This window comes from Podarcis muralis, chromosome 11, assembly GCF_964188315.1.
Source record: "Podarcis muralis chromosome 11, rPodMur119.hap1.1, whole genome shotgun sequence".
Classification (NCBI taxonomy): domain Eukaryota; kingdom Metazoa; phylum Chordata; class Lepidosauria; order Squamata; family Lacertidae; genus Podarcis; species Podarcis muralis.
The window spans coordinates 63787150-63808158 of NC_135665.1; the positions used below are offsets into that span (position 1 = coordinate 63787150).

Below are 21009 nucleotides of genomic sequence, written 5' to 3' on the forward strand. Positions count from 1 at the left end.
TGGTTTTTACAGTTTTGTATGCTCAGATTTATTTTATTTTTTACAAAATTTTAAGAATACAGATTAGTACTCCAAGTTCTGCTGTGGGAAGTTGTTGTTTTATCTCCTCTTTGGTTGTAAAAAGATCAGTTTGATACCATGACTTTGAACACTTTAAGACATGATACAAGACGTAAGGAGCCAAAATACTGCAACCTGCAAAATGTACTGGCTGAGGTCAACAGCCTCCTTCTTCTCATGGAGCAGGAGGGTTTCTTTATCTTCTACTGTGATGATATTCACTTCCCCACGCCTCTCTTCTCTTAAGCCAAGGGGACGCTTTCGAACGCACACACGGATCTTGTCAGTCTCAGTCCACGGAGTCTCCTTCTCAGAAGCGTTAGGTCTGCGAAACACAGGATGTCAAAAATGCTAAATTTGCAGTTTCAAAGTCAGCCCACACTATAGAAATTTATATGTGTAAATCAAATGTATGCACAATGTATTCCTAAAACAGTATGTAGGATAATTGGTTGCAGAATTCTATTTTATTTTGTAACTTTTAACTTCCCCCACATGTATGAAGGAGAGAATTACATTGTTCCATGTAAAGGAATACAGATAAAAGGTTTATTACCTGGTACAAGAATGAGGCACTCCATAATTATAACCTGAAATATGAGCTACTCTTTGTACAATGGGGGCTTCAGCATCCCCTAGGAGAGGAGCAATATCGTTAGATGAACTGATAGCTGGAATGCCCAGTTTATGTTCTGCCCATGTTGCAGCAGCATTCAAAGAGTCTTTCCTAGGTCTTTTGTATTCAGCTTCGTGGCTCAACACTGCAGCTAAATCATCTTTATCTTCATTTACAGAGCAATTGGATAAGGCACACAATTCAGGCTCAAGCTGCTTTCTCCCTCCATCTCTTTCCTCCGAGAGGGAATCAAAGTGCAGTTGTCTTCGAGGGCCACATCTCGTTGCCTGAGGCCGGAGGTAGAGAGCACCTGTCTGTAAATGCTGTTTTTTCCTCATTGCTTCCTCTTCTGCCTGCAACATTTTGATTATTCGAATGAGCTGGAAGAGGCGCTTGCGGTCCTTCATGTTATGCACCCCCAGCTTGGTGTAATCTTTCATGGAGACCTTGGCAAGTTCATCTATCCTCTGAAAGCCAAGGGCACTAAACTGGGGAAAGTATTTCTCAAGCTCTGCTTCACAAAGGCAATCGTATAGACAGGAGGCCATCTTCTATTCAAGGTCTGCTAAATAAAGCAAAAAAGACAAAGTGAAACATGTCTGTATGAAACAGTGACTTTTTAAAAACATGGAAACTATCCATTAAGGGCAGCTGCAACAGAGCATCTGCTTCATGCTAAAGGGCTCACTGGGAATAGGGCAAAGATCCTGCAAAAAATGAATCAGGGTCTTGCAGCAGCAGCAGCAGTGCTTACATGGCAGAGTTTATTGGTGGATAGTACCTCACCATTCAAAGTTTTATTCATATTTAAATTATTTCTAGACATGAAAATAACACTGCCATTAGTACCAGCGGAAAAGGAAAACCCAAGTTCAGATCCCCATTCATCTGTGAAGCTGCCATTTCAGTAATCCTTACATCAACTCTGTCAAGTAGGCAAGTAATATTACCATCCTATTACAGGCAGGGAGCTGAAGAACAGTGGCTTAGCGAAACTCCCCAGTGAGCGAACAGCTGATGAGACTGGAAACAGAAGCCTTCTGGCTTGCATTTCATTTCCCTTTAGAAATGTGCACCTGCCAACGGGACAATTTGTGGTTCCAACAAAGTGGCCTCTACTCCACAAAAGCCGACACCATTGAAATCTAGGAATCTGCCTTATTCCAAGTGAGATTACTAGTTCATCTAGTTCAGTATTGTCTGTACACTGACTGGGAGCAGGAGACATTCCCAGCCCTAACTGGAGGTGCCAGTAGTTCTGCTACTAAGCTACTGACACTTCCCATAAAAATTAGGTCCCACAAGACTCTTTGCCATCTTGCTCCAGCCCACTAAACGTCGGCAGAACTCTGGAAATGGCACTACACTGGCTACTTCAGTACATTTAACACATTAGGAATTACTAGGTTCGTTTCTGTTTGTTGTAAATGGGTTTGGTTCCCCTTTTTATTCTGATTGCTTATTAATTTTTAGATTTTTAATTGTTTTGTTGTTATTGCTGGATTACTGTTTTACCATATTATGATTTTTGTGTGTGCTTTGAGTAATTTAAGAAAAGTGGGAAATGCATTTAAAAAAATCAAAGAAAAATAAATCAAAGAAAATAAATCATTTTCTGCTTCAAAATTTAATTACCTAATTTTGATCCTGTTTAACCTGCCCTTCATCATCATTCCTCCCAGAGCAGCTTATGGCGAAGGAATATAGAGAGCAGAAAAAGGAAACTCTGGATATCCAGGGTAAATCAGTGCTTTCATCAAAAGGTGTTCAGCAATGCTTCTCATTGCGAATGAGCTGTGCTCCCCTTGTCACTCTGACAAAATTAACAAACAAGTGACTTTAAAATCACAGCTGTAGAATACGAGTTTATGAGGAGAATGGAATCCTGAAGCCCCAGATCTACCCATTAAACTCATGAACCTAAGGCAGAAAGGTGCCTACTTCAAACACAAATTGTATCATAATGAATATTGCTTCTTTTTCTCCAATGAACTGATAAATAGATCTTCTTAAATGGTGACCCTCATTCAGGAGCCTTAAAAAGCACCTCTAATGCAGTATTGCAGTGTGTAAATGGAATCAGTCAATCAATCAAGTCAGACAGTTAGTCATACACAAATATTCACAGTATACGATAACACTACACTGAGAAGCACATACTAGAACGTGCAATCACTTACTTGCGTCTCCCGGCTTCTTACACTTGCAAAGTATCTACAACTAATGCTACAAGCTGCGGAGATGGACTCTACCAGCTACAGAAAGCGATGTGCCTAAATTTAGATGTGCCTCTTCCAGGCCAACCATGTGTCCCAAAGGCTCCCCACAGCTAATGATCAAAAGGCAGTGAAATGGATATGGACCAATTCAAAAGGTCATCATGTCACAAAGACAAAGGGGTGCCTGCATGTATTAATATATAAAAGAGGTTCTGCTCTAATCTTAAGTGTGCTACTGCTGCTCTGGAAATCAAAAAGTTTCACTCCAACCTAAGTGTATTTAAGATGATCAACTAGACACAATTTCAAGTTTATATTTCCTTTTTTATTGTGCACCGTTTGATTATTATTATTGAGAAAATCTTACAATCTTGATGCACTAAGTAGGATTTTATTCATATTCACATTCACATTCAAGCTAATGACACTTCCCTCTACCTACATCCAGGATGCATTCTTATAAAATTTTTGATAGCAACTCACAAATCCCCAAACAAAAACTTCCATTTGTTTCTTGGTGGAATTTCCCTTTTGATCAAACAAATGCTGAAAGCTTCATACATGCTTTGTCAACCAATTATGATCTCAGTCACCAGCAATTCAGTGTTAAAGAAAGAAGACTTGCTGGAAGGAAAGCAAATTGTTAGCTGAATCTGCTGAAATCAAATGCTCTATTGTTTATTTAAAATATTTTCAGGTCACCTTTCAGAGCAATCATTTTGAGGGCTTTTTTTGGGGCGACTTTTACAATCAAGTGGTATATAAATTTTGTTCAATAAATAGAAAAAATAAAAGCCTCCTCAAGGTGGGTTACAAGATAAAACAGAATACAGCAAAATATAATAAAAACAGCAACAAAAAACAAAACAACTAGCCCCAAAATGTCAAAATCCAATAACAAAGTAAGAAGCAATCAATCCAAAAAGCGCACTTGAAAAGGTGCTTCTAATAATATCCTGTGCACTTGGGAGGCCAGAAACATGGGCAAAAGGATGATTAAACATTACTGGGGTGGTGGAACAAGTTATGAAGAATGAGGCTAAAACAACCACTAGCTCAACAACGTGTTTTAACTACCCAGAAGGCAGAACCACTTGCTACATGGGAGGGATCTCTGGATGAGATGCAGAGAGCACTAGCCACATAATTTTTAGTTTGCATTTAGGAGAAATAAAAAATGATAAGTAAGAAAATTCACCTGATCTACAAGAATACCAATTTTGGACGCACACACTGTGGTTTTAAGACCTAGTACTAGGCATACAGAAATCAATGGGATCTGCTTCAAACAAAGCATAAGAACAGGTTGTAAAAAAGGCTGTAAAAAACCCCACATTTTCCCATTCTCTACATGTTTATTTCACTTATCTTGCTTATGCCCCGGTGCCTCGTGAAATAGATGTTTAAAATGTTATGCTACATCTAGAAATTCAGCAGTTGAGTTTGAATGATCATGCCGCCACCTACCGGAGAGAAACAATTCTGAGCTACAAGCAGAATCAGGTCCATTTATTGTGCAAAAAGCAGGTTTAAGAAGCATTCTACCCTGAAGCCAATGGCAGGATTCCCAGCTGAATTCAGCTGGACTGCAGCCACTGGATTTTGTATTTGAGAGCAGCTAGCCATCATGGGGCAGGTTTACTCCAGCCTCTTAATCCAGCGTGTTGCATTTTTATCCCACCCATCCTTCATGGGCCCCAGAGCATTATACATGGGTCTCCTTCTCCCTCTATTCTATTCTATCTCCCATCTGTTCTAACAACCACCCTGTAAGGTAGGCTAGGCACCGGGACTTCCGGGATAGCGCGAACGGGTAATGGCGGATTCCCTCCGAGCTCCGGAGGGAATCGGCTCCGCTAAGGACGGGTCTTGCCGTGCCAGCGACACGGGGACCCTTAGAAACCGCAGGCGCGGAAGCCTGCGGACATGGTGACTCGGTGGGCACCTTAATCGCCCTCCCTGACCCGCGAAGAGCCTTTTTAAAGGCTACGGAGTGGACCGGAGAGTGGCGTGGCGCTGAGAGTCGATCGCTGCCTTGGCGGAGCGAAGCCGCGAGCCATGACCGGAGAGCGCTATCTTTCTTCCTGAAATTTGGACTGAAACAAATAACCCGTGAGTAGAAGGGAATTTTGGCATTAAAAGTTTTTATACCTAAAATTGAGTACGATCGGGGGTGTGTTAAAAGGAAGTCCGCACCCCCCCCCACAGAAAGATTCAAAGCAAAGAGAGGAGTACTAAGGCGGAAAGACTTTGGCTTTAAATAGATAACTCTCACAAATTGGATGACAAAGTTATTGTGCTGGAGTGGAAAAGAGCAGAATTTTGAAAGTTTCCTTTTCTCCTGGTAATCCCCCCCCTTGGACCCGGGAGCGCCCTGCGTGAGAGCCCGAGGAAAAAGAATAAAGAGTTTGACAGCTGTCAAAAGAGCTGTCAAACGGGAGGCAAAGACTTGGGACTGTGTTATTGGTACTTTTTCGGACTAAAAAAGCTACATTAAAATTGACCTTTTTGAAACAAAGTGACTGGGAATAACAAAGTGGCTGGGAACAACAAAGAAACGGATTGTTGGAATAGAATCATGATGGAAATCCCCCTGGAGGGAACTAAAGACATTGCAATGGCTGCAGAAGGGAAACTATGGGCAGAGATTGAAAGGATGTTTTTTCTCGTGGGAACTTTACAAGAGCAAAGTACCACAATAAGTAAACAACTGGAGACTTTCGGTTTGGAACTGAGCAACTCTGCTAATGATACAAAGTTGATGGAAAGAAATTCTGCAGCTGCAGAGGAGGAGATAACTTTGGAGCGGGGGGAAAAAGAAGAAGAAGAAGGAGAGGAACTTCAGGTGGAAAAAACCAACCAAAAGCCTGCAACCTCTGGGAACAAAAGAAACAAAGAAAACGACAAGTGGATTACAAATCTGCAAAAGGAGAGAAAGACAAAGGAAGAAGTCCCCGGAATAACTGGAATATTGGACTATATAAGAGCAAACAAGTATGAGTGGGGCTTTTTCATCAGGCGGGAGTATGAGAGACTGAGTGGTCCTGAGCAGAAACTGAAACTTATTGAATTGGAAGGAGGAAAAAATGAGGGGCTGGTGACAGAACCTCTTCAAGAAGAGAGGGCCAACAAAATGGATTACCAACAAAATTGGTGGAGAGAGACTAACTGGGGCTTAAGAGCCTCTGATGTGAGAAACCCGGGCTAAAGCAGCCAATCTATTGGGACATTGGTTTGGGAAGGGACAGAAACCGGGGCAGGGTAGGAGGGAAGAGGAGAATAGTTAAAATCTGAGATTTAGAACTGTTATATTATGATTTTTGATGCAATATGTGAAGGGAGGAATTCATGGGAGAAGAATTTAGGCCGTCCTTAGAGAAAAGATTTATTGTGTAAAACTGGATAAGTTCAAATTGGGTCAAGCATAAGTGACAAATCTTAAGAAAGGATGAGAAGCATTTAAGGGAGGAGAGCAAATAACTTGCTGAGATAATTAATGAAACTGGAATGTGGGAAGGAGGGTGCGGGGAAGTCAATGAAAGAAGGTAATGAAAGTAAGGTTATGCAATTATGTATGTTTTTGTTTTGTCTTTATATGTCTGTCTGCCTTTTAAAAATTTGAAAACTCAATAAAAATTTATTGGAAAAAAAAAAAAAAAAGGTAGGCTAGGCACCAGGGTCGTTCAGCAAATTTCATGGCAGAAAAGAATTACAATTTTATGCCCAAACACTATCCGTTATACAACAGTAGTTTGAAAACATGGCCTGTGGCCTCATCTGTTTCCTAACTGTTGTGACCCCCACTTAAAAATGCAAAAAGCGTTTCTCAAAAGCAAGTACAGTGGTGCCCCGCAAGACGAAATTAATTCGTTCCACAAGTTTTGTCGTCTAGCGAATTTTTCGTCTTGCGAATTATTATTTAGACAAAGGAAACAAAGTCGCGAGACGTTTTCGTCTTGCGAAGCAAGCCCATAGGGAAATTCGTCTTGCGAGGCAACTCGCAAACGGAAAAACCTTTCGTCTAGCGAGTTTTTTGTCTTGCGAGGCATTCGTCTTGCGAGGTACCACTGTATATATTTCCAGCTACACTGAGGAAAGAACAGGAGTTCTTTAAAATAATAATTGAAAAAAGCTACATTCTTATCTTCAGTGCCACCTGCTGGTACAGAAGGGAAAAGCCACTTATCACATCACGTAAATACAGTACAGTATTTGGCTATAGACCAGGGGTCAGCAAAGTTTTTCAGCAAGGGGCCGGTCCACTGGCCCGCAAACCTTGTGGGGGACCGGACTATATTTTGAAGGGAAAAAATGAACAAATTCCTATGCCCCACAAATAACCCAGAGATGCATTTTAAATAAAAGCACACATTCTACTCATGTAAAAACACCAGGCAGGCCCCACAAATAACCCAGAGATGCATTTTAAATAAAAGGGCTCATTCTACGCATGTAAAAACACCCTGATTCCCGGACCGTCCGCGGCCCGGATTTAGAAGGCGATTGGGCCGGATCCAGCCCCCGGGCCTTAGTTTGCCTACCCATGCTATAGACCCATGAGGCAATGATATCCACGTAAGTACAAAAGAGAGAAAACCCTGGCCTCCAGAAAAAAATCACTTTAAATTTAATAATGCATGCTGAATATCATTTACACCTCCTGCGCTCATACATTTCCCACAGGAAATTCATTCACAGGAATAAATGGCACCAGGGTGAGGATCTGGGTTAGGGCGTGGGGAGGAATTTGCTGCTCAGATATAAATTTCAGCTTCACAAGGGGCAGCTGTTGCTTTCTATTCTGCTCTGTTTTACTCTAGTGCAAAGTGGCCACAGGGCACATAGCGGAACAACAAAGCCAAGCAGAATATTCTTTCCTTGTTCAGACACAGTGAAATAGCTCCACCACCTCCCCTTCACAAAGGAACTATATTTTGAATCTTCTGGTACTCTGTCTAAATGACAGATTTGTAGACTGGGGGAGGGAGAAATGCCTGTGTGCAAGTGGTATGCATGTGTGTGGACACCACTGGGCACAACCCTGGTTGACAGAAGCAGCCGAGAAGCTCTCCCTATACAGTGGTACCTCGGGTTAAGTACTTAATTCGTTCCGGAGGTCCGTTCTTAACCTGAAGCACCACTTTAGCTAATAGGGCCTCCTGCTGCCACCGCGCCGCCAGAGCCCGATTTCTGTTCTTATCCTGAAGCAAAGTTCTTAACCTGAAGCACTATTTTTGGGTTAGCGGAGTGTGTAACCTGAAGCGTATGTAACCTGAAGCGTATGTAACCTGAAGCGTATGTAACCTGAAGCGTATGTAACCTGAGGTACCACTGTATGATCCTTCCAGCTCTAACCTAGCACCCAACCGATGAACCCAAGAGGGCATTCCCAACATTAGGGAGCATGACCAGCATTACATTGAAAGGGGTAGCGGGGATATATATTCTGCCTCACCTAATGGTACCCTGATGTACTCGGAGATGGGAGTGGGAAGAGAAGAGCTTATTACCAATACAGTATCATTGCCCATCTTCAACTGCACGGATGATCATAAACTGTTGCCCCTTGAAAGCTGCCAATGGAATCCACAAAGTAATATTGTTTGCTTACCCTTCCCTTAGCATATAAAATATTGTACACCCTTGGTGTGTGTGTGTATGTGTGGGTGGGTGGGTGGGTGGGTGGGTCTGCCTGTGCAAATCATAGCAATCCAGGATCTCTCTAATCCATTCATTTTTCATTTATTTTTAATCTCACAAACTCTAGTCTGTGCTTTTAAGTTCTTCATACTGCCTACATAAATAGTTCTGTAAAACTGAAAATGCTAATCAAAGTTTTATCAAATAAAAATGAAATCACAACCTACTTTGTAACTGTGGCTAAAAGCTAGCCAGTTAGCATTACTCTTTCTCATCACTAATTTCAAATACTGCAGCCTGATCCATTTTCTGATCATTCTTTCACATTAATTTTAGCCTGATGACCTCAGTGAAAAAGCCTCTGCTCCACAGCCAATGTATGACAACTGCTGTAGACAACAGCTGTTGTGGTTCCTGGAAACTTCTCATTTTCCTGGTACGTGAATAAAACAAGTATGAGTTATAGTGGGCAGCTAATCATTTAAAAATTGCATGCGATTCTTTCCTGCAAGGAAAGCTTTCAGAAATCCAAGAATGCTTTCTTCATTATGTTTCTGTATAAAAGGAAATCTGTCTTTACACAGTTGAAGCTATTATTGCTTCATTCCCTGTGCTTCAGTTGCCATGTTAATGGTTTCTGTTACATAGCAACCAGCTTCTTCCTTTCGAGTTATAGAAATGATAGGAGGGAGGAAAGCTGCCTATACTTTACTAAGTTCTTGTTCCAGCTCAGGGGGGAAAGACATTCCAAAGCTCTAACGGGGCTTTTAAGCTATGCTGCAATTTGTAGCTCATAGCAAATGAACAACAGAGAGGATGCAAGGAGCATTCTGCTTTTTACTGAGTTTGCCCACAGACAAAGGCAGCACCGAGTATTCAGACTGTTGGGCAAGAGGTATCAAGGGCAAGCAAAATCCCCTCAGTGCACAAGTCTCACGCAACATCCATTGGGATGAAAGGATTCATCTTATGGTCACCAGGTCCAAATCTCAGCACTGAAGCAGGATCCTCTCAAAGTTTGCCATATTTGTTGGCCGAGGAAAGGGACGCCTACTGCCACTCGCTAGGATCAATGTGGGTCTTCCCGACAATCAAGCTAAGGTGGAGGGAGGCCTGAATGCTTCAGGACAGAGAATGTGTCCTTTTGGCATACAAAGAAACATCCACTAAAGTAAATCTACTTGGGAGGAAGCGTAGCAGTATACTGCTTGGAAGACTGAAGTGATGTGTTACTGAAATGCCAAAGGAAATTTAGAGGAGCACCGGGACGCAATGTGAATCTCAGCAAGATAAGCCAGTGAACAAACAGAATGGGGAATTCATTCAGCACATACTGACCTTTCCTATTTCATAGAAAACACTGATGGAGAAGCAGGGCACACTCTGACGCAGCACAGGGCTGGAGAGATCACTCCCTATCTTTCTCCGGCTTTCCACCAAGGGTGCTATGATCCCACAGCCTTACCATGGCCCTCAAAATGTGAACCAAGGAGGTGGGACATTGTTGGAGTTGCCAGATCCTGAGCCCTGGATCTTTTGCAGCAGGCCCCAAATCTCCTGCTGCTCCCCTCCCATAACACCTTCTCTCCCTCTTATAGGGCAGCTCAGCACACTGCAAAGCACAGCGCTGGTGAGACTCCCAGCAAGAAGCAGGAATAGGCTTAGTATGGTATGCCAGTATAGCCAACTGTGCCACACAAAGAATTTGGCACTACAAAGCTTAAAGCACATGTGCTTACAGCACTGCTTTCAAGTATCTGCAAGGCCCCTCCTCAAAGGCAGCTGCGTTTCAGTAATTCCTGGGCATGTATAAGCACACAGAACCATAAACAGAATGACCCCAGCATAGAATCCACTCTCTATCTTTAGGCTGCAACACAGTACATAAGACTGCAGCCTAGAAGATGCTGAGGAGAAAGACTCAGCCTGTTTGCTTTTCCAAATAGGAATGCATTATCCGATACAAGCTGAGGTTACAAGAAACAATGCCTCAGCCCTGTTCATTTCCAATTATTGCACAAAGATTGCGTGCTCAAAATGAGGTCAGTCTCATAGAAGCAATGTCCCATCTACGACAAGGCAGCACCTGTTTACCCAGAATTCTCACATCTCCCACCCCAGCCCAATTTGCATAGTTGCAGCTGGTGCTAAGCAGAGCTTTCCCCATGCTAGAACCTTGCTCAGTGTAGAGAGAGAGATTCTGCAGGAGCAATGAATTGGGAAGAGACAAGGCAGTTACCGTATTTTTCGCTCTATAACACGCACCTGACCATAACACGCACATCGTTTTTAGAGGAGGAAAACAAGGAAAAAAATTCTGAATGAAACAGTGGATGTATCATTTTTGTGCTTCATGCTGTGGCCACAGACATGTGATCTGATGGTGAATTTGGGGTAGCTCAATGCAAAGATCCTGAGGATCCATGTGGATCCATGCTTTTTAACCACATTTTTGCACCATTGCAGCCCCAGGCAACAGTGGGTGTGTGATTTTTGGGGGGCAGGCTGCTATGTGACCTGATGGTGAATTTGGGGTGGCCCAATGCAAAGATCCTGAGGATCCATGTGGATCCATGCTTTTTAACCACATTTTTGCACCATTGCAGCCCCAGGCAACAGTGGGTGTGTGATTTTTGGGGGGCAGGCTGCTATGTGATCTGATGGTGAATTTGGGGTGGCCCAATGCAAAGATCCTGAGGATCCATGTGGATCCATGCTTTTTAACCACGTTTTTGCACCATTGCAGCCCCAGGCAACAGTGGGTGTGTGATTTTAGGGGGGCAGGCTGCTATGTGATCTGATGGTGAATTTGGGGTGGCCCAATGCAAAGATCCTGAGGATCCATGTGGATCCATGCTTTTTAACCACATTTTTGCACCATTGCAGCCCCAGGCAACAGTGGGTGTGTGATTTTTGGGGGGCAGGCTGCTATGTGATCTGATGGTGAATTTGGGGTGGCCCAATGCAAAGATCCTGAGGATCCATGTGGATCCATGCTTTTTAACCACGTTTTTGCACCATTGCAGCCCCAGGCAACAGTGGGTGTGTGATTTTAGGGGGGCAGGCTGCTATGTGATCTGATGGTGAATTTGGGGTGGCCCAATGCAAAGATCCTGAGGATCCATGTGGATCCGTGCTTTTTAACCACATTTTTGCACCATTGCAGCCCCAGGCAACAGTGGGTGTGTGATTTTGGGGGGGCAGGCTGCTATGTGATCTGATGGTGAATTTGGGGTGGCCCAATGCAAAGATCCTGAGGATCCATGTGGATCCATGCTTTTTAACCACGTTTTTGCACCATTGCAGCCCCAGGCAACAGTGGGTGTGTGATTTTAGGGGGGCAGGCTGCTATGTGATCTGATGGTGAATTTGGGGTGGCCCAATGCAAAGATCCTGAGGATCCATGTGGATCCATGCTTTGTAACTACATTTTAAGTGGGGAGTGAAGGAAAAACACAGAAGGGACAAGAGAGTGGTGTGCAGAGAAGCAGCTGGCTAAGAAAGCAGGAGAGGGATTTAACGGGATTTAACTGGAGGGAGGAAAGAAAGGCAAAAGTTTCCCCAAACCGAAGCGAGCTCTCTCTCTCCTCCTGCATGTTTTCTGGCTGCCTGCGAGGAGCAGGGAGAGGAATTAGAAGGAAAGACCTCTGCTTTCCCCTCTGCTTGCCTGGAGGGGAGGGGATTTGCCTGCTCTTTGTTCCGTTTGAGCAAACACAGCAACGAAACAGAGGAGGGTGGGCAGTAAGACCCTGAGGCAGAATGCAGGAAAGCAACCACTTCCTCTTTTCAGGTTTCCCTCTCCGACACAACGCACGGTTGATTTTTGCTGATTTTTGTTCCTGCGCTCCCCTAATCGGCTCCAGGGACCCCCCACATTCGCTCCATAACACGCACAGACATTTCCCCTTCCTTTTTAGGAGAAAAAAATCTGCGTGTAATAGAGAGAAAAATACGGTATATCCTGCTGTTTCTCTTAAAGGGGTGATGAACCTATTGGCCAAGCCACACCCACCCACATATGACATCAGGTGTGGGGCAGGTAAAAATGAAGCTGGGCTAAAGGGAATTTGCAGACCTGCGGGCACAGTGCTTTGCAAGCACCAACAACCAGCTGATCAGCAGAGCCTGGTGCTTTACAAGCTCTGGTAATCATTTGCTGAACTGTCAAAAAGGGATACAAAAAAGGGAGGCGTGAGGAAGTCAGGAAAATAAGTTAATCAAAGATGAGAAAATAGAAAAGAGTGATTTGTGTTTTTCTTTTTTGTGTGTTTATTGACTTTTTCTTTTTCCCTTGTTAGGTTAAATGTTTGTATTTTTGTATTGTGAAACTTTGTACTGTTATGTTTTATATTTCCCCTGTGTTTTCATTGTTCTTTGTGGTTGTTTTTTCTCTATTGTTAAACTTAATAGAATATTATTATAAAAAAAAATACAAGCTCTGGTAATCAACTGATTATCTGCACAACTGAAAACAGATTACCTGACATCGTGGTGACTTTGCCCTGTTGGCCATATTCAACTCTCTATCCCTGCTCAGGGTGGCAAAAGTGTTTTCCCCATGACTCAATTCTTGCTCTCAACAATGCCGTGTTAGGTGAGAGAGGGAGTTGACCAGCTACAAAGTATATTTCATGGGGATCTGAACCTGGGTCTCTGTGACCCCTCTAACCGCTCCCCACCACCACCACAAAGCAGATAATAGCTAAAGACCCAGGCATCATAAGGAGTGCTTTCTCCCACATGAACTTGCCCATGAATATAGGTTCTTTAAGACCTTATTTGTATCCAGTAGAAGCAGAGGTAACAAAGACAATGATAATGGCAGAGCCTTCTTTGTGGTGATGCCACCAGCTCTGCAATTCTTTCCCCAGGGAGATCTGCCAGACAAGAAGTTTAATACCTTTTTCTTCTTTTCTTTTTATATTCCCAGGTCTTTCAGAACTGCTGATTTTCATTCTCTTCCGAATTTTGTATTTTTCATACCATCCAGGCCAGACTCCACTTTCATCGTTATTTCGGATTTTCTGAGTTTATCGCTTTAGGCAAGCTCGGATTTCGCACAAACGGCTGCACAAAATCCTTCCTGGACTGAAGCGCGGGCTGCCAGACTCTAGGAATACAAGGAGACAAAAAACAAACCTTAAATCAGGCTTTCACTGAAGATAAACGGCAGCACCAGAGATACGTGCAAGGAGCATTACCTGCTGAAAACTGATGCCTCCAAAATCTTGCCAAACGTTATGTGAGGGGAAAAGCACGGCAGCCCGTCAGTCTTTTCAGATCCGTGGTTGGTTCCTCCATGCCCCCACTTTAAAATTTTTAAACTGGTTTTAAAACAAGGCCTGGCTGCACATTTAAATAATGGCTCAAGGGCCAACGAAATCCGAAAAGCGTATTATCCTAACGGGGTTGTACGAATGTGCGGGATCCGGCAGGTGCAGCGCAAAACCAGCGCCGGCCTCTCCTGACTTTCCTCAGAAACTTCTCACAAGCGGAGGCCCTGAACCGCCGCTAGGCCTCGTGGAGGACGCTCCCGCTTCTACGAGCCCGTCGCCATGGCAACAGGGCAGAGGTCGGAGCTAGCCGAGTGTGGGGCGGGGAACGGCTGCGGCAACTGGGCCTCTTTCTCCTCTGCCAGGGATCTCCAGCCGCGTGTCTCCCCCCTCCTCCTCAGATTTGTCCGACCCCCGCTAAGGACTCCCTCAGGGTGCGCTGGGAACGCTCCGCCCGCCCGGCTAGGCCGCGTCTCCATGGCGACGCCGCCAAGCCTACGTTCAAAGACTCGCGCCTGTATGTCGCGCCGCAAGACGTCACCTCAAACCGCCCAATAGGACGTTGAGCAAGGGGGGGAGTCCCGCTCTTCGCCAATTGGAGAGGCGACCAAAAAAAGGCGGGAAGCGGGTATCCTAGAGGCGGCACTCTTCCCGCGCGTCAGCATCTATTGGCTGTTCACGCAGCATGAGACGGAAGCGGATGCTTCTTTGCTATTCGTCCGGCGCACGTCAATTGCGATAAAAAGAGTCCAATGGTGCTTCGACTTTGACGTATTGCACCGCCTCCCGATTTCTGATTGGATTCCGTAGACGCGGCGGCGGGCGCTGTTGCCAAGGGTCAGCCTCGTGAATTCCCCTCTGCCGCTACCCGCGGGTTGTGATTGGGCTGAGGCCGGCGGTGACTGAAAGATTGGCAGGCCTGTCGCCCAATGGGGAAGCCCCTTTGAGTGCGCGCTCTGGTGAGGGAAATTTCCTTCCCATTCGGGCTGCCTCGAGGTGAGGGAAGCGGTCGCGGTTGGGGAAGGTGGAGAAGCTCCAGTCAGCGCTCACTAGGCCGGCCTGGAAGAGGCCGCGCGCCTGTCCCCGCTCCCCTGAGCTGCTCCTCTTCCTGCTTCACGTAATCAGAATATTCCTTCAATACCTTAAGAAATAATAATAACCTGATTTTTTAAGAATAAACAGTCCTAATAATTCTCCTCACAATCTGGTGAATTAATAGCAATAACTCATCAAGACCTCGTGCTTCCTATCTCAATAACAGCAGCACTGCATTCTCGTGTTTCATTAATTTGCAGTGATTCACCTAAAAGTTTATTTGCTCAATATCTTAATAATAATCCTGTAAGGAGATAATAGAAATCGCCGGGTTAAAGTTGACCGAAAGTCCAGAGGTAACATTATTATCAATTTACGATGGGGTGGAAGGTTCGCAGCCTGTGAAGGACTTGCTCACAAATTCATTTCTAGCTAAGAAGAGGAAGGGGCAAGCAGAATATAAAATGGAAGAAGAAGTGGGGGATATAGGCATTAATGATAAATTAACATGTGTCATTAAGATAGGGAATATGCAGGGGAAATGATTTTGAGGAGATACAGAGGGTGTTTGTAGAATTTGTACTGTTAAAACAAAAAGGGGTCAAACCATCGCAAGAGGTGTTGCAATTTTGGGAGTGGGTTTGTACATTTTTATTCTTATTATTTATGATTATCAGAATAATAATTCTGGTGCTCTACATAATTTGTTTACTTAGCTAGTATTTCCTTCATGTCTTAATGACTGCTTTTTTTGCTCCACACAATTTAGTTATATAATCAAATAATAGCAATGTTACTGTTAATAATGACAGCAATGTTGTTAATTGATATCTTAATTATGGTAATATGGTTGATCGTAGAATTATAGGGTTGGAAGGGACCACAAGGCCCTGGTCTTGGGAATAGTAATCAGTGATATCAGAGGTAAATGAAAATGCAGTCAGTGAACAAATTAACAGTGAATGTCCAAGGTTAATAGTGCAATTATAATCCCCTGTACTTCTCTGGTTTTCATTTCCTTTTGAGCCCACTTTGTAATTGCACATACACAACCCTTCCAACAATGCCTTCAACTCAGTATAACACTTCCTGGATCTGATTAAGTGATCTGTTTATGCCATGTTAAAAGTTATTAATGTCTTCAAAGTGTCGCAAGACTGATGTTCTGGCTGCAGCAGACTCGCTCGTCTACCCCTCTGATCTAAAATTGTTCAGTAATCATGATTTGCCATCATAGTTGTAACGCAGCTTGAGGTGGAAGCAGCATGTTTTGATTGCGACCAAGGCAATTTAAAGCAGCAAAATGAAGGAGAGGGACCTACTTAAAATACATAAAAATAAAGACTTTATCTTTCCATTAGTACTGCGCCAGCCTGGTGCCCAGAGAATGGGGCATGATATGCTAACTCACATGCTTGTTAAGGATAATAACCTAAAAAACATTAATTGCAACTTTAAGACTGCCAATCTTGTCTAACATCTTACAGTGGTGCCCCGCAAGACGAATGCCTCGCAAGACGAAAGGGTTTTCTGTTTTTTGAGTCGTTCCGCAAGACGAATTTCCCTATGGGCTTGCTTCGCAAGACGAAACGTCTTACGAGTTCTTGCGAGTTTGTTTCCTTTTTCTTAAGCCGTTAATAGCCGCTAAGCCGCTAATAGCCATGCTTCGCAAGACGAAAAAACCGCAAGACGAAGAGACTCGCGGAACGGATTAATTTCGTCTTGTGAGGCACCACTGTATTTGCAGTTGGTATCTGTTCGTTGTTACTAATGAAGCCCAATCTAAATAAGACTGAGGCACTGTAAGTGGGTGGTTCCCTAGATTGGATTGATGAGAAATGGCCTGCTCTTGAAGTAGTGGGCATGTAGCTTGGGGATGCTTCTGGATCCATTGCTGTCACTTGAGGCTCAAGTGGCCTCAGTGGCAAGGAGTGCCTTCCATCAGCTTTGGCTAGTAGCCCAGCTGTGCCCCTACACGGACAGGGACAGCCTGTTATTTTTGCTCTGGTAATCTCTAGTTTGCAAGGGACGCTTGTGGCGCTGTGGGTTAAACCACAGAGCCTGGGACTTGCCGATCAGAAGGTCAGCGGTTCGAATCCCCTCGACGGGGTGAGCTCCCGTTGCTCGGTCCCTGCTGCTGCCAACCTAGCAATTAGAAAGCACGCCAAAGTGCAAGTAGATAAATAGGTATTGCTCCAACGGGAAGGTAAACAGCGTTTCTGTGTGCTGCTCTAGTTCGCCAGAAGTGGCTTAGTCCTGCTGGCCACATGACCCGGAAGTTGTACGCTGGCTCCCTCGGCCAGTAAAGTGAGATGAGCGTCGCAACCCCAGAGTCGGCCACGACTGGACCTAATGGTCAGGGGGCCCTTTACCTTTACCTAATCTCTAGTTTAGATTACTGCAGCGCGTTATAAGTGGGGCTGCCTCTGAAGATGGTTTGAAAATTTTCAACTCATGCAGATTTTGGCAACCAGACTGTTCACTGGGACAAGATGGGGTTTTTTTTGCATTGATCCTGGCTCAGCTGCACTAGCTACCAATTAGCTGGTTTTGACACAAAGCCTTAAAACAGTTCAGGACTGTCTCAAGGACTGCCTCTCCCCATATGAACTGACCCAGACCCTGTGATCATCATCTGAGGCACTTCTTTGTGTGCCTCCCCCAAGAGAGGTGGAGGATGGCAACACTAGACTGGGGCTTTTCTGCAGTGGCTCCCCATTTGTGGAATGCTCTCCCCAGCGATGCTTACCTGGCACCTTCATTATATATATTTAGGCTCCTAGCAAAAACATTTCTCTATAACCAGGTCTTTGGCTGATTAACATTCTATGACCTTTTAAATACGTTTGTGAGAGGAGTGTTATTGGTTTGTTTTTGTTTTATAATGTATTTTGTGTTCTCATTTTGTATTTTTATGTTGTGAACTGCCTCTGCTCTTTGGATGGTATGCAAATTTAATAAATAAAAAGCTTCCATGGAAAAATAAAGCACTGGAAGTGTTTCCACCCCAGTGGAATAAATTATATTGGATTTGTGGGGCACAACTGCCAACCCCAGTGTCCCTGAATATGCCAGATCCTCCTGCTCCAATCAGGGCATTTCTGCATTTGAGTAGGAAGTTCTTTAGGAGGATTCTTAGAAGAACTTAGAAGCTCCTGCCCCAAAATCAGGAACCCTGTGAAATTAGGAAGATTCTTAAGAACGATCAGCTAAACACTTAAAAGCAGACTTCCCCAACCTTGTGCCCTCCAGATGTTTTGGACGACAACTCCCATGGCTCATGGTCAGATACGGAGTTTCGCAGTGACCCACAGGTCTAGCCTCTCCAGTCCCACCCATCCTTACTTTGGCTCACTGTAGGACTACCACGACTTTGCACTTACTAATACCTCTCATTTGTACTTTTTTCTGGATAGGACAACCATGTCATTGAGAGCATGTGGCTTGATTATCTTCAGGAAGCTGCGTGAAACATCGTCTGCTTCTGCTGCTGGGAACAACATTGAGTACCTTCTCCTGCAGACATCCTATGGGTCTCATCACTGGACCCCTCCGAAAGGTGTGTCTTAAGTTTTTATGGTATCTAGCAACTTCAGAGAGATTCTCAACGGGGCTGTCAATGATCAAGGAATTAAATCAGGCATTGGCAAACTCTGCCCTCCAGATGTTTCGGGACTACAACTCCCATGATCCCCAGCTAACAGGACCAGTGGTCAGAGATGATGGGAATTGTAGTCCCAAAACATCTGGAGGGCCGAGTTTGCCTATGCCTGAATTAAATCATCTGTATTTTAAGACAAGTACATGTTTTTCTTGTATTTTGCAAGTGAATAATAATAATGTTGACATAGTGTGATACATGCCGTTCTGCTGTGACTTCAGAAGTCCTTTCCCCTTGACTCTTGAGTCTTCTTTGGACTGTTGCTTCCTGGAAACTGCTCTTGGAGTCGCTGTGTTACAGATAAGACTCCTTGGCTGGCTGTTTATGATATTTCAGGGCAGGAGCTCTGGCCTAGGCATTATTTATGTTGCCTTTGTTTTTCTTAGACCCCATGTGGCTTGCTGTGTTTATATTTCTGTCCGTAATATATCTGTGTGAAAGCAAAGGCTGACTTTTCTCAGGGAATGCTAAAGCTAGCTTGAAAACAGGCTATATTTATACCTGACTGAAAATGGGATCTTTGTGTTAGAAATAATGGTGTAGCTGGCAAGGATAGCTGCCTTCCCCAGATGTGCTTTTCCCCATGTTCAACTCACTTTTGGGGCCAGGCAATACTTAGTTTTCAACATCACGATATATCACAAGCTAAACATCATGACACCCTGATATATAACAGTGTCTGAGATATGCATAGAGCTGTGCAGAGGCACTGGCTGACTTTACGGTTTTCCCCCATACAGTATTGTGATTTTTGCATAACAATCCCACACATTTATGATATATCGCTAGGTAAAAAGTTATGAAACCAATATCATGATACGGACTTCAAACCGGTTTTGGCTATATCGATATATTGCCCAGCCCTACTCACTTTCCTCAAAATAACTTAAGTGTAGCATTTTCCTTAATTTTATGGCAGTGATACTCCTGTTTTTGCACTAGTGACTATTGCAAAAATTAAACTCTGGTGACTAATATGTAGCACTTCAGATGTTGCCAAACTACAACTCTCATCTTTCCTGACTCTTAGTCATCCTGGCTGGGGCTTTTAGGAGTCCAAGATGGCTGCAGGTTGACCATCACTGCCTTACTATCTATTGATCTATCTAATTCATCAATCTATCTATTTGTTAGTTGCTTTATCTTGCTCACGGCAACCCAAAGTGACTTACAACCAAACAAACAGACAAAACATCTCACGTAAATACATTAAAACCAAGAGGAAAAAGAAATATATTAAACACATCTCGCCCGTTTCTAAAAGGCCACAGCTTATGTGCTGCCAGTTAATGTTTCAGTGAATAAATGGCTTAGATCTGACACACCTTAAATGCTGTCTCTTTACTTGTGACCCATTAGGCCTTTGCTGCGTCAGTTGCAGACAGCAAGTGTGTGAAAAGGAAATAGTGGGCCTGCAGAAAGCACCTGTTCATCCTAGCCTCAATCCCAGAATCTCCCATTTCAAAAAAGCATCAGGTAGCAAGTGCTGAGAAGGAGCCTGGAGAGCCATTTCTGACTATCAGGGTAGAAAAGAATTGAGCTGGATTTGCAGATAGTCTGGTTTGGCGCAAGGCAGCTTCCTCTGTTTAGACTGGCCTTTGGTGCTCAGATTTAAATCTGGAAAGTGTTGATTTAGAATGGTTCTGACTTTGCTTGCTACCTGTCCAAAGCCCTGAGGATAAGGCGGTCTGTAAATATGTTGGAGATACATTAAATGCAGGCAGCTCTGCAGTAAAGCATGGTGATGTTTGGAGCCAACCACAAAACACTTCCTTTTTCTGTGACAACAGAAAAAGTATTCTAGAACCAAGTGTCAGGAGGAGATAAAAAACATAGCCCCTTGTTTTTGCTTTCCTGAAAATTCTTTCCTTTCCTCGTGTCAGGCCATGTTGATCCTGGGGAAGATGACTTGCAGACCGCCCTCCGGGAGACGCAGGAAGAGGCTGGACTGGACTCCACTCAGTTCACCATCGTCGACGGGTTTAAAAAGGAGCTGAACTACACTGTCAACGGCAAAGCCAAAACCGTCATCTACTGGCTGGCTGAAATGAAGGACAACAACACAGAGGTCAAGCTCTCATCGGAGCACCAGGCCTTTTGCTGGCTGACCCTCAATGAGGCTTGCAGGCTTGCAGAGTTCAAGGACATGCAAGGCGCCTTTAGGGAAGCACACAACTTTCTCTGCTCCAAGGGCTGAATGCTCCAGGGCAGTGTTCCCCAACCTTGGGCCTCCAGCTGTTTTTGGACTACAACTCCCATCATCCCTTGCTAGCAAGACCAGTGGTCAAGGATGATGGGAATTGTAGTCCAAAAACAGCTGGAATGGAGGCCCAAGGTTGGGGAACACTGCTCCAGGGGATGCAGGAATGGGGTTTTGTTTTGTTTTTTTTAGCTGAAAGTTTAACTGACGATTCCATAAAAATAAAAGCAGAGAATGCTAGGGGGGAAATGCAAAAATCTTAAAGATGCACTTTAATTATGTCAAGCTACTTAAAGCATGGATGT

General features: G+C 44.1%; 2 protein-coding genes across 7 annotated transcripts in view; one reads left to right on the plus strand and one right to left on the minus strand.

Annotated features, from left to right (window-relative positions):
* KIF24 (kinesin family member 24) overlaps positions 1-14351 on the minus strand; it is a 38507-nt gene extending 24156 nt beyond the window's left edge. The window contains exons 1-4 of one of the 5 annotated variants that reach the window (XM_077936563.1): positions 13737-14351; positions 13436-13635; positions 617-1238; positions 196-385 (exon numbers count right to left, since the gene is read on the minus strand). In XM_077936563.1, coding sequence (XP_077792689.1) covers positions 196-385; positions 617-1224 — 798 coding nt within the window. In that variant the 5' untranslated portion in view covers positions 1225-1238; positions 13436-13635; positions 13737-14351. Of the gene's footprint in view, positions 1-195; positions 386-616; positions 1242-2856; positions 2960-13435; positions 13646-13736 lie in introns of those variants that run through there. The other 4 variants (XM_077936561.1, XM_077936562.1, XM_077936564.1 and 1 more) reach the window with 4 other exon arrangements.
* A 417-nt stretch (positions 14352-14768) lies between these two features.
* On the plus strand, positions 14769-20908 carry NUDT2 (nudix hydrolase 2). 2 transcript variants are annotated; one of them, XM_077936567.1, is made up of 3 exons: positions 14769-14925; positions 18260-18402; positions 20388-20908. In XM_077936567.1, exons 2-3 carry the CDS (start codon positions 18267-18269, stop codon positions 20699-20701), a joined length of 450 nt encoding a protein of 149 aa, XP_077792693.1. In that variant the 5' UTR covers positions 14769-14925; positions 18260-18266; the 3' UTR covers positions 20702-20908. The 2 variants fall into 2 exon arrangements, with proteins under 2 accessions (XP_077792693.1, XP_077792694.1); XM_077936568.1 differs by lacking the exon at positions 14769-14925.
* The last annotated feature ends 101 nt before the right edge of the window (positions 20909-21009 follow it).